Source organism: Ricinus communis, chromosome 5 (genome assembly GCF_019578655.1).
Source record: "Ricinus communis isolate WT05 ecotype wild-type chromosome 5, ASM1957865v1, whole genome shotgun sequence".
Lineage (NCBI taxonomy): Eukaryota > Viridiplantae > Streptophyta > Magnoliopsida > Malpighiales > Euphorbiaceae > Ricinus > Ricinus communis.
Window position 1 is genome coordinate 10,900,707 of NC_063260.1, and position 13,541 is coordinate 10,914,247.

Genomic DNA, 13,541 nt, shown 5'->3' on the forward strand with positions numbered 1-13,541 from the left:
AGAGCCAAAAAAAGTGTTCGTTTACACTATTAGCATTAGCACAACAAAGATCAAATGTTAGAAGTGTTTAACAAATTCATTGAGTTCTAATTTATTTAGCCACCACGTCATGGAAGCAATGTCATCTTTCTCATTCACAAGATTATAATATATATTGGATTGGATTGGATCTAAGCCGGTTGGAGGAATAGTGTATACCTATATACAATTTCTTGTTCACACAATTTTCACTTAACTTAGAGAATACAGCACTTTAACACCAGCCCTTTTTGATCCATCCTTCCCTCCTCATTTCCTGCAATAGCAATTTGATGTAATTATATAACTAGACAGTTTAATATCAAAGATACAGTTTAACCAAATACAAACAATCATATCACTGGAAGGAGGTTCTTGTCTATCGTTACATTAATTCCACTTCTTCGACATAAATCCATCCTGACCTAACACAAACTGGAGAACTATCCAGAGATAAACAGGCAGTTCTACTTGCAAATGCGTTGATGATGCTGTTCCAACCATCTAATACATTAACATTTTCTCCACTGGACAGCAAGACTGACAGTAAAGGCCCTCATCAACGTCGCAATTTCATACCAGATAGAATCCATCTAATAACTACTCTGATCGATTGACTAAAACTGATCTGATCCTTAGAGCAGCAAATTCACCTTGATGAACCTATACCTTCTTTTTTTTCCTATTAATTCCCTTATGTTTTTGTCTCTCTATGTTGATTATCATGCTTACTAAAAAAATTTAACAATCAGTAGAAAGTACATAATTAAGAAACAAAAATGCAAACCTTCAGGAGGCTGAGCAAGCTTCCGATTTTGTGGTGAGACCATTTCTTTCTTCAATTGAGTCAGTATGTCCTCCATTGTATACTCTCTCTGCCAATTAGCAAGCATAGGGAAAAGACTAGGTTCGACCTGTTAAGTTTATCACCCATAAGCCTATCATCAGTTAATAACAGTGTAAAAGAACCAAGTAATATAATATCACTTACCGCTCCAGTTTCAGGATTGACACAGGTCATGTTTATCCGGGTTTGGAACCTTACGCTTGGTGGATTATCTGGATAATCCTTTCCACAAAATAATTTCAACTGATAGATACGGCCCTCGTGAACAGTCTGGCAAGTAGCATCAGTAATAAATTATTGTTCTTCTGAGAAAATAATGCAAAGTACAAACACTATTTATGCATACAAAATCATGTCCTAAATTCCTAGGACCAAGGATCAGTTACTATGAGGAGAGACATCCAATGGACTGCACTGATGAAGAAACTAGGAATGAAAATATTTGTTCTTTAATCAGAATATCTCCTGCCCCCATTCAATGGCATTAACAATGCTACAAGCCGGTCAAAATCAATACAGGCAGATAGACATATCTTGACTTGGGTTCAGCGCAGGGGCAGGTCCTACAGATATCATACTCCACTAACCCAGACTACAAATATTTGCTAGATGTGCTCATTTTTCATAATGGAACCACCAAAAACCATTACCTGGGTTGTCACCACAAACATCACCCATCTATCACATTATTGTTGGGGTTGTGGAATTGAATTTATATCTTTGACAGAAACAACTCCATTACAACAACACACGCGACAAGAGATTATTTGAGCCATAATCATATGATCTAGCCCAAAACAAGTTCCAATGGAGCCAGTTCTTTGCCCAACTTAAGCAAGCGGCAAGGGGCAAAGGGTCACCTCTAAATGCACATGTCCAAAGACAGGTTCAATTTCCACAAAGATTATATACACAATATCAGCCACTTTCAGGTCCATAAAACCATAAGATCTATATTCTCATTCCTACTATAGGATAATTTATCTGCAATGCCCTAGGGTTGCCAAGAAATTTGATAAACTCCATGAAAGAGAGGCAGGCTAATCTTTATGATTATGAACGTGAATATTCTGATTAGCCTTTGCCCTTTAATGACATGCAAGCCTACTGTATTTCTCCTTTCCTTTCTTCTATTTACTTCTGCACTTGCTCTTTCCCCTTAATCCCTAGCTCTTATTTTTCTTGCTATAGAACCCCAATTACTGACCCAAATCGATAGAAGATTAGTTGTTTCATTCCTATTCTTATTCAATATCTCTGAATTCTTCATAATGTTAAAACAAGATAACCCTGATTCCCACTCATTATTCCAGCCAGTTTTCTGGAAAATATGCCACTAAAGAAACCTATTGCATCTGATTTTAATCAATACTATCTAATAGATTACAAATTTACCTAAAAAAATCAAGTTGTTATTATCATTTTTACAAGGAGACTGTAGGAGACAAACAAAGATTAAAGATGCTAAAAAGAAATTAGTTAAATAGGACCTGTAACAGCAAGATAATTGGAAATTGTCAAATTGGAAGGAAACAAAAGTATGAATGTATATGGGTCAGCAAAATGAATCAATGAAATCAATTTCCAAGACAATTATCTGAGTCAGCAAACAAATCATAGTTTGCCATTATAGTGAAATTTACATCAAACTAATAGTTTACCTCCCAGATCCAAGTCCAAGCACTAGCATGCACAACCAAAATGAGACAGTGAAAATGAGGAAAAAATATACATACACTAGGGGGTCCAATAATAGTTCCTGTCCATGATTGCATGAAGATATCATCAGCATCATCCATTCCATAGCTGACAGTTCCATCTCCAATCCCCTTCTCCCCTCTCTCAAGCTCTTCCAATAATCTAAAATTTCTAGGCACTGCAATAACATGAAGTATTAGTTACATAATTATGAACCATGAATTCAGATTCTAGGAAGTCTGTTGAGTGCATAAGTTGATTCAGTCTTGAAAACATATATTTAATTCAGCAACAAAATAAAAGCTAGGCCTCACATTATAGCATCAATATGCCTGTTAATAGCCGTTAAAGTTCATTTATGCAACAGATACCATGACAAGAAAGCAACGAGCTTACGTTCTTAATTTGAATGATTATCCAATCTAATTAGACGTTAAAAAAAAATTAGTGCCTAATGCGGGAAAGGCCTTTAGCCAATTTTTTATTGGGGAGTATTGAATACACCCATAATTCTGAGCTTCATGTTACTCTCGTATTTCTCGAAAAAGTGATTCGATTGATGGGATTTGTGATCTTCAACCAATTCTGCGCTTCAATATAAGTAAGAATCCTTTATCAAAAGAAAAAAGATAGAAATTGGTATTATTATGTGTACTATAAAACATTCCACATGTTATTTATCAAATCACGGGTGTGTGATCTCATGTAAATTCACTGTGCTACTTAAGCTTGTACTTTCTTAAATTCCTTGTAGAATTATGCACCGGTTGAGGCAAAGATATGATGCATGGCACCAAATGCAGAAGATAAACATGCATAAGATTGTAATGTTATCAATTTGAGGCAAATAGTTAGGAACAGGAAAAAAATGCATTTATCACAAGTTAAACCATCTCCATTTTTGTCCCCATAAAATGGTTAGATGTCAATGACTCTGCATGAAAGAGGTTTCCATGGTATCAGTACTTTCTATGGCTATACCACGAAGCTATAACTATGGCCAGAACCATAGTTGTTAAAGGCACAAGATGCATCAAGGAACAACGGGGTCCTGAAGCCTAGGCGCAAGGTGTTAAAGTGAGGAGTAAAAGAAATTAAGAAATTAAGAAATTAAGAAGATCAAATTTCATACAATAAAGCAAATGAAACTCATAACACAAAACATGCATAATACCTTAAACTTGACATCAATGTTTTTCAAATCTAAAATAAAATACATGCACAAATATAAACCTAGCATAGATATATTCTAAATCCAAAACTAAAACTAAAAATGGAGCATTTCCTTTTATTTTTTTGACAAGCAGCACATGCTATTGCTACTTTACCATTTTTCTTTTTGACTCGTAAAAACTCATCTTGAATCTTCTTTTCATTTCTTGAAGTGATTAGGTTTGGATGGGCTTATGGTACATCTTATTTTTATTTACCACCAATAAAACAACTCCACTAAGGCGCGCGGCTTAGTGCCTAAGCGTGCGCCTCATTTGAACTTTCCCACCTCAAAGGCTTTGAGGCAGAGAGGCCTGAGTCTCGTGCGCCTATCAACTTTTTATAATTTTATACAGTAAGATAAACAAAACCCAAATTCAGGCTGCTTATAAATTTATTGATATTCTTTGCAACAATACCACTGCCTACCTTTTGCACATCTGGAAGCAATTGAATTGCAAAACCACCTGCTCAATCAATGCACCCAAGTATTTATCCTCTCAAAATGTTTTATGCTTATTATTTGGGAAGCCCCTCTTCATTGCTAATGAATTTAGTAGGACACAAAATTTCCAGTGAAAGTTTCAAGTACTGAACTCCTAAAACTTAGGAAATAGTTTTCCTTTCTCTAGCAGTCCTTTATAATTTTCAATTTCACTTCTTTAGCACACAATTTTGCAACTCATTAACCCCATGCCACAAGAACATCGTAAATTATCAAAATTTGATCACATTTAGTTCCTCAAACAAATGGATCCCCCTGAATTTGAAGTCCAAATCTCAATCCATTTCCAATCTAATTAAAGAAACCTAAAAACAACACTACTTTTTAATTAATCCCAGAAACGAAGAGAAACTATCATAAAATTAAATCAACATCATAAAATTTAAGAATTAGAAATCTAGGGTTTATCATGGAAAAAGCTTACTTACCAACAACCCTTGATCCTTCAGAGCCCATTATCATCTGAATGCTGAATTGGCTAATAAAAGATCAGGATTTTCACTGTAGCCGGAGATTAAGAAGAAGTACAAAATAATAGAGAGAGAAAATGAGAGGTCTTTGAGAGAAAAAAGAAGAAGAGAGAAATGGAGGTGTATGGAGTCCAACTACTGCTGTGCAGTTCACATAGGTTCACTCCTACTTTGTTGTCATGTTAAAAAGAAAAAAGTTTAATTGCGAGAATGACCCATTACTTTATTATTTTTTCAAAATCTTCCCTCTTTGTCTAATTAAAGAAAATAATTAATTACTTACCGCCAAATTACAACGGCTTGCAAGTTAAAATGGAATTAGTCTTTTTAGTTTTTTTCCGAACATCGTTCTACTTTTATTAACTGAATATAAATTTTTGGTAATATGCGATTCTAATAAATTTATCATTTTTTATATAAATTATAAACTGACGTGTATTCTGCCATTGAAGATAAGCTTTGGATACTGCAAGATAAATTTTGGCCCTTCCTGTTGCATGGTTGAGAAGTAAGCATTTTTGTGTCAATCTGGTTAGTTTGTGCGATTACCTCTTCAAGCCAAAATTAAATACAACAGATTAAATAAAATCAGGAAGCCATCCTCTATAAAAACTCTATTCATATCAATTAAAAAAAAAATGCCACGTTTCTTAACTATTGTACAACTGACCTGAATTATTCTCCTGTAATCTTCTGTCACAATACAACTATATAATCTTTTGCACTGATTAGCTGTCTCTGTCGTTGTTGTTTATGATGATTATCCTGATAATTATGATCCTCCTTGTGCTTTAAGAAAATCATTATGTTGCAGATGCATTTAACTATGCGATGAATTATTTATTATATATCACTGTCCATTATAGTATCATATAATTATTATTCTTTCATTATTCTATCGTACATCTTGCGGTGAACATCAAAAGTAAATTTTAGTATGGTTTGCTTGAAGTGAAATCTGTTAAAAGGCAGGGTTTGTTGTTCACCCCTGAGGCCAGTTCCATGTTTTCTCTGAATTTCATCAGTTCCAAGCTCGAGTGTATTTTCTTAGTAAGCGGTACGTATGCTTTTAACTCCTCCCGCCTCAATTCCTACTTTTCCTTTTATTTTCAGGCTATTTTAGATAAACTTAACTCAAATCAGATCAAACTACTTCAGATTGACGTAATTACTATTCACCCAAAATCTCTATTTATACTACCTCAGCTCAATATATACCATTTCTTCTTACTTTACACTTGAGAATCTCTCTCTTTAGAATCATAAATCTGTAGAAATCATCTCAAATACTTCCTCTATACTTATTGATTTTGTCAATTACCGCTTATCAATACCTCAGTAAGCGTGTGACAACCTTACTTGAAAAAGTGGGACGATGTGGGTGGAGAGTGGTTGGGACAACATAAAATGCTTGAATAAGTTGCATTTTTTTTTTTTACAGACTTTTAGAACCACAAAACTCTTAATTCAAAAGGTGCATTAATTAATCGAATTTAATTTTAAAACAAGATATATGACGATTGATAATATATTGGTTTAATTTTTTTAAAAAAAATCATAATACTGTATACAAGTTATCAAATCTTAATATATAATTCAAATTTTTATAATATTAATTTCGATTTTAACCTTATATGACCTAAAAAAATATACTTATAATGCGATATCTGTGTGTTTATCTCTTCTCCCATTACATCAACTATTTTTATCCCTTTATATTTCTAGGTTGCAAAAATTGATAACTAATTTTTATTAACTTAAGAAAATAAAAACAAAATGTTCAGGAAATATATACAATATAAGTGTTAATTTACTAAATTCTAGTTAATAATGCAATATAATTTACGAATCAGTTATTATCAATTAACAACAATATAGTTTGATAATAATAAAAGTAAACAAATGATCATATATTATAAACTAAAACACAGAATCAAAAAAAAAAAACATTCTTCAATATTTATATATCAAAATATAAAATAAATTATATCAAACCTCATTTCAAATTTCTTACTTAGTTATTTTGCACTCAAAAGTTTGTCCAAGATCTTATAAAATGTTTCTAAAAGTTTTAAAAATAGATAACCAATTATTTTATAAACATATATATAATAAATAAATTAAGACATAAAATTTTTTGATATATATTTATTTTTGACGTATAATCTTTTCTTATTATATGTACATTTATTTTTACAATCAATTTTCTAAAGTATTAAAGTACTGGATTGTTATATCATGCATTCAGAAACATCAAGAATCATACACTCAAGACAAAAATACACGTGTGTTGTGATAAATTATAAAGTTAGAACTTATTTGGTTAGATATTAATTGATATTTTATATCATTAAATGACTAATAGACTAAAAAAATAAAAATAAATTAACATTATAAATTTAAATCTATTACAAAAATAGATGAATCAATATACTATTAATATTTTTTATCATGCCTCATTCTTTAATTTTATATTATATTATTATTAAGAGAAATTATTATATTTATTATTTTCATTTTTATATTTTACTGTATTTTATATCTTTTTACTACAACAGTAAATTTAATTTTTAAGAATATGTTAATACTTTTATAAGAAAAATACTATAAATTAAAATAATAAAAGTTTTAATCAACATAAGAGTAAACACAAGAAAAAATAACTTTATATTTTCAAAAAAATAAAAATAATTTTAAAATTTTTTTCTCCAAACAACAGCATTATGATTTAAATTTATAATATAACTTATAGATTCATATATTGTAAATTATAGATACATCACACGTATAGTCAAGATTCATAAGTTATAATCTAGAAAATTATAAATTAAAAAATAGAATATATACGTATGTTAAGAACAAGTTTACCAGTAAAAACTAATGATTATGTACTTCATATTTAATGAATCTTACGTTAATAATAGATCAATATACAATTTATAAGTAGTGAATCAAAAATTTATATTTAATAGACCTGATACTGATAATATATAAATATCTAATTTATAAATAATGAATCTAAAATTTATGTTTAATAACCTAATATTAATAATAAATGAATATATATTTTATAAGTAATAAATAACATATTCAAATTAAGAACATGTTTATAAGTAAAAGTCAATGAATATACACTTTATACTTAATGAACCTTATACTAATAATAAATGAATATACAATTCATAAGTAATGAAACTAAAATTTATATTTAATAAATATGACACTAATAGAAAAAAATGACTTTAAAATTTATAAGTGATGAATCTAGTTGATGTTTAATAAATTTAATAGTAATAATAAATGGATATATACTTTTCTTTTAAGTAATGAATATACTGTTTATGCATAAAAAGTGGAGAGTGAAAAGACCAATGCAGTAGAGAACGACCGCATGAATCGGAATCCACTTATATTAAGACAGACGACCGAGAAAGAAAGGCTCCACATTCTCCAAGTGGTTGATCTTAGCGTGCTAGCCGCTGTTTAATTTCATCGACAAAAAAAATTTGTCTAAGTCACTTTGTTTTTTTTTGTCCAAATTACTTCTTTTTTTTGTCCAAGTTTCTTCTTTTTTTGTAAATCAATATTCATATATTAAAAAATAACATGTTCATTATCTACAAACTACAAGTTCACACGACTGTAAGAGCTTGAAATTTTATCCTAAGATAGGTTGGTTGACAAAGATAATATATATATATATTTCCTGAATTGCAGTTAAACGATGTTGTCTAAAAAAGTGGAAAGGTTTGGTCGTTTGTGTATTAATGCAATGCAATCAATCTATGAATACTTTGTCAGAAAAATATATAGCAGACCACTTAATTATAAGAAACTCAGAAGCATAAGAAAAGGCTGCCTCTTGGATCATAAATTATCACTGGTTTTTGCATTGTTAGCTATGGCATTTCCATAAAAATGAAAATTGGAAGTTAAGGCTGCCCTGCACATCCTACATTACATTACATATATATGTATTGCTCTACCCATCACGCAAACATAATTTATATTTACGAATATAATAAAATCTTTTTATTGAATAATTTCTATATAATTATAAAAAAAAAATTATTTTAATTTGAGCCAGTTGTAAATAAAAATAAATTTTATATTATAATAGGTTATAAATATTTTAAGTTCCGTTTTAAAATATATATATATTATCTTACTTTATCATTATTTTATCTCATCAATTTTATTTATATAATATAGTAAGATACTAATATATTTTATCTCTGATTGTTGTCATTTTACTTAAGATAATTAAATATTAAGTCAATATTAAAATTTTTATTGAGTTATAATCTCTTTATAGTCATAAATTTTATTATTTTTTAAATATAAAATTATAAAAAAGTTTTATTATATTACACAAAATCATGATTTTGATCAATCCACGATTACTTTCTTCCTTTGTTTCAAGTGATTTACTACAAATTTCAGAGGATAACATTCCTTACCTACTTTCCAGTACTTATAAATTACTCCACACCATTATGGCAACAATTATGGGTTTTTCTATTCTTTTTCGTTTGGATCCGTTAGTTAGATAATTTAGAAGAAACAGATGTTCCTCATTTCTATCATCACCGTAGAAATTCCCATTTCCGTGGGATTTCATTTTCTTGATTTATCTTATAAACAAATAATTCCATTTCTCTTACTAATACCAAAGTGCACAGAGATTAGAGAAGAGAAGGCACTAACCTAGGAACCTAGTTTTTCTGTCATACATGTAAGAGCAATTTGCATAGGAGAAAAATCCCTCTCTTTGTGTACTCCTCTACTTGAATTGGGTGGAGTCTACATATGTGGTTGATGAGAATTTTTGTGCCCATTATCAAACTTTTAGAACTGAGAATTGAAATCATATACTAATTACTCAGTAATATATTCCTCCTACCCATCAGATTATTGTTTCTTTTCTCTTTTTCTTATTCATTTTACACTCAGAAAACAACTATTAGTATATTGGAGGAATTCATTAAAAGATGATTGTCAAGCACCTTTCAATTAAATGGTCCACCCATGCTCCTACACTGGTCCTACTTGCTAGCTACTGCTTTTATAGATGAAGCCTTAAATAATTTTACAGTTCCGTGAATAAATGAGAGAGCTTATCAATCTACGAATGAGATGGTTGAGATGAATTTAAAACATAAACAAAGAGATAATAGTACTGTTTTGATAAAAAAAATTGTATTTTTTATTTTAGTCATTTATTTTTAATTGTATTTCAATTTAATTATTTTTATAAATAAAAAATTTATATGTCCTAAAAACAGCCAATGAAAAAAGGTAATTAAAAAGAGAAATGTAACGTGTTAATTCTTTATCGATACGATAATTAAATTTTTAATTTAAATTAAAATTAAATAATTAAATTAAAATTAAAATTTAATAATCCAAATAAAACTAAATATGAAATTTAATAACCAATACAAGTCTATCTATTCATATATTCTAAAAAAATTTATTTTATAAGCTAAAAAAAAATATGAAAATGGCACGCTGCATGCTCCAATGTTCCAATATTTAAATATGAATTTAAATGAGATGAGTAGGAAGTCTATACTATGTTCTATTTCTCAATTGATTAATATATATGTTTTTACTTATACCTCATGAATTACTAATTACAATAAAATAAATGTAATAATAAACTGATAGAATCGTTTTCATTAATTGTTTAAGTACGCGACTTTCGTAAGTTGATAATCATCATTGGAGAAGTATCGCCAATGTGTGAGAAAACGACAATGTTAATCATTAGAACATTGGGGCCCTTAAAGGGACTCCCTTTCTAGATTGCTTTAGTTTCCTCTTCTTCAGAAGTGATAGGAATTCTTCATCTTTCTTACTGTAATTCCCATATATGTCTGAAACCTGCGAGTCATTACAAGAAAGTAATATCTAGTTAATCTTCTCCCTCTCTCTCTCTCTCTCTCTCTCTCTCTCCATTTATATTTTGGTTTGCACTGCAGAGTTTTAACCTTAAACAAATATATATATATATATATAATTGTAACTAGTGTCGATAGAAATTAAAAGAGAAAGAAACAAATAAAATGACCTTGCATGCAATACTGCAATAGAGTGAATTACTATCATGTAAGCTTCTGTCACAAACAATACAACTATAATCTTTTGGATGGCTTTGCTGCTGCTGTTGGTGTTGGTAGTTTTGATTCCTTTGCTTCAAGAACAACACTTTGGCTTTGTTTGCAATATAAGTCTGAAGAGACGAAAGGAAACAAATTATTTTACATATAACCACGCAATCGCGTATCTATAAGAAATAAATTTAATGGTTGCCTATCAATATAGATACATGTTTGTGTATATCTTTAACAGATAAACGTAAACCGGCATAAACTTGCTTGGAAATTTTAGGTTAGAAACCCATTCCTGAATTCTAAGTGGAAAGTTTTGGTGAAACTATTACATTTTGCCAATTTCAGCAGCAATAAATTTGATTGAAGGTGTTTTTCCTTTTCTTTTCTTTTCTTTTCCTGGTATTCGGAAATGCATCTATAAATAGTTGACCTTTGTCATTGAGTCTAACAACACTCATGCATGTATGGTCAAGAGATGCATTTGCTTTCATAATTTATCTATATAATTCCTTAAACAAAAAAAAGAAAAAGAAAATACCTCTAATTGATGTATAAGAGACCTTTTTTTATTTAGAAAAATTCTGCATAGTCCATGTATAAATCATATATATATACACGTGATGTAAATACCTGGTCTAGATTTAAGTGTAAAAGATATTCGTCAATCATTTTACCTGTATTCCAGAACAGTTGAAGAGCTTACACAAATCCTGTCGGTTGACTACATCACTGTAGATATATCTTCGAATCTTTAACATCAAAACAGAACAGTTAATATACAAAACAAATGCATGATGGTAGGGAAGCAGTAAACATTTTGAAGAAGCTTAAGAGCTTAAAGACCTTAATGTGCTTATGTTGCGCATGATCTGGAAGGCAGATAGAACATAGAGAGCAATGGCAATCAACGCAAAACCTATCCAATCCGTTCTTCTTTGCACCTGGATGAGCCTTACAAGTTCTGAAGAACATGGTGTTGAACATAACAATCACCCATTTTGGTACCACTTCAATCATCTGCACAATGAAAACCCCTTTATGAATAAGAGAAGTTGCATAGAAGTAATAGGAGAAGGAGAGGTAAAGTTTTCTTTTTTCTTTTATTTTTACTTGATTTTTGGATTCGTCGAATCTTTTGATACTTGCCTTGCCCATATTCTTTTCTTTTGTTTTCCCTCTCTGTAAAAGACTCTCGAGTTTGATATCTCTGCATGGATATATATAAGCATTTACATATAGCTGACAGGCTTGAATTAAATTTAATCATCAAGTTTCCAGTAGAAATAGATATCTAGATTGTACTCACTCAGAAAGTTGAATTGAGTAAGCTTTCAATATGTAGCTGGTGCTATTTATTCCATACACCAAATTGACTGAAAACAGCATACGACGAATAGCAATCTTCATTACTGTGGGACTTGATTTTTCATTTTTCCTAGTTCTTCATTTTCTTGTTTGTTCAGCACATAACTCATATGGTGTGAATGCTATACCCAACTCGCCTAACTTTCATTATGATTCTAATTTTAACCTAAGCGCATCTATTATTTAGTCTTCACACATATTTTATATATATATATATATATATATATATTATAGTAACACTCTAAAAATAATTTTAATATTTAAAATAAACCCCGCTTAACTAACTTGAAATTTTATATGAAATGACACTTTAGTATTATAAATTTTTAAAGACAGAAAATAAAATATTCCCAAACATGCATATAGGGTCTAGGGGGAGGATTAACAAAGATATAAATAGTTTACCAAAATCCTCATATCTATGCGTCATTAATATATCAAGATTATATTATTAAAATATTTGTTTTTGTCTTTACATAGATTGGACTGTTTTATGCATGGATATATAGTTACCTTAAATCTTATGCCATTTCATTAACTTCTGCATTCAATATGGATAGCTATCCGTCGCCAACTTACCAAGATTAGCCATCGCATCAGCAGTCGCTCATCTACGAGAAAATGTACCAAAATTTTGCACCATTTTAGTGTCAAACTATAGCGACGACAAGCTTATCGCCGCTAAATCTTTGTTGTTATGACGTGGCTAATCCGTCGTCTGTTTGAGAATTAAACTATGGCGCTATAGTTAGCGATAATAATAGAATCATCGGTAACAAACCGTCGCTACATTGTTGTAATATCTTAAAACTAAAACAGTTGTTGTCACGCCATCATTATTTTGTCGCTATCTAGTAACGAATTTTGTCCATCGCTAAAATCAGTGGCTGAACACATAAATTCTTGTAGTGTAAAGTTCTTGAAATGTATTAATTATATAAATATTGTTTGATAGCTGGTAACTTAGGATGTGGGTTCTTTATAATGGAACCAAGTGACTAGCTATTAAATTAAATTTCTAAGGTTTTGCAGACAGTTTCTTTCTTTCTTTTTTAATTAAATTCTGGAGGTTTGACCCATATATATAAGAATTTGATAGGGACAGTTCGTTGGAATTCATTAAAGGAAAATTAATTGATCAAGAGTCTATAATCTGATTCCATTATATTCATCAAAATAGACAAAGAGTAATATATAAATATTAAAATGGGGTGTAAAACGATATCAACGGTTTGAGTTTGATTCGAATTCAGCTTATTTTTTTAAATTTTTTAAATTTATTGAAAAGATATAAAATTTTAATTTTAATT

At 29.9% G+C, this 13,541-nt stretch overlaps 2 protein-coding genes across 2 annotated transcripts; both read right to left on the reverse strand.

The window, feature by feature from the left end:
• LOC8277339 (ubiquitin-conjugating enzyme E2 variant 1B) lies at positions 1 to 4,927 on the reverse strand. Its single transcript, XM_015723460.2, has 5 exons — positions 4,709 to 4,927; positions 2,602 to 2,741; positions 1,010 to 1,135; positions 806 to 932; positions 1 to 295 (listed from the first exon to the last, which is right to left on the reverse strand). Exons 1-5 carry the CDS (start codon positions 4,740 to 4,742, stop codon positions 237 to 239), a joined length of 486 nt encoding a protein of 161 aa, XP_015578946.1. The 5' UTR covers positions 4,743 to 4,927; the 3' UTR covers positions 1 to 236.
• A 5,592-nt stretch (positions 4,928 to 10,519) lies between these two features.
• On the reverse strand, positions 10,520 to 12,347 carry LOC8277340 (protein RGF1 INDUCIBLE TRANSCRIPTION FACTOR 1). Its single transcript, XM_048373810.1, has 4 exons — positions 11,710 to 12,347; positions 11,541 to 11,615; positions 10,824 to 10,985; positions 10,520 to 10,636 (listed from the first exon to the last, which is right to left on the reverse strand). The coding sequence occupies exons 1-4, from the start codon at positions 12,019 to 12,021 to the stop codon at positions 10,520 to 10,522; spliced, it is 666 nt and encodes a 221-aa protein (XP_048229767.1). The 5' UTR covers positions 12,022 to 12,347.
• Positions 12,348 to 13,541: the final 1,194 nt, after the last annotated feature.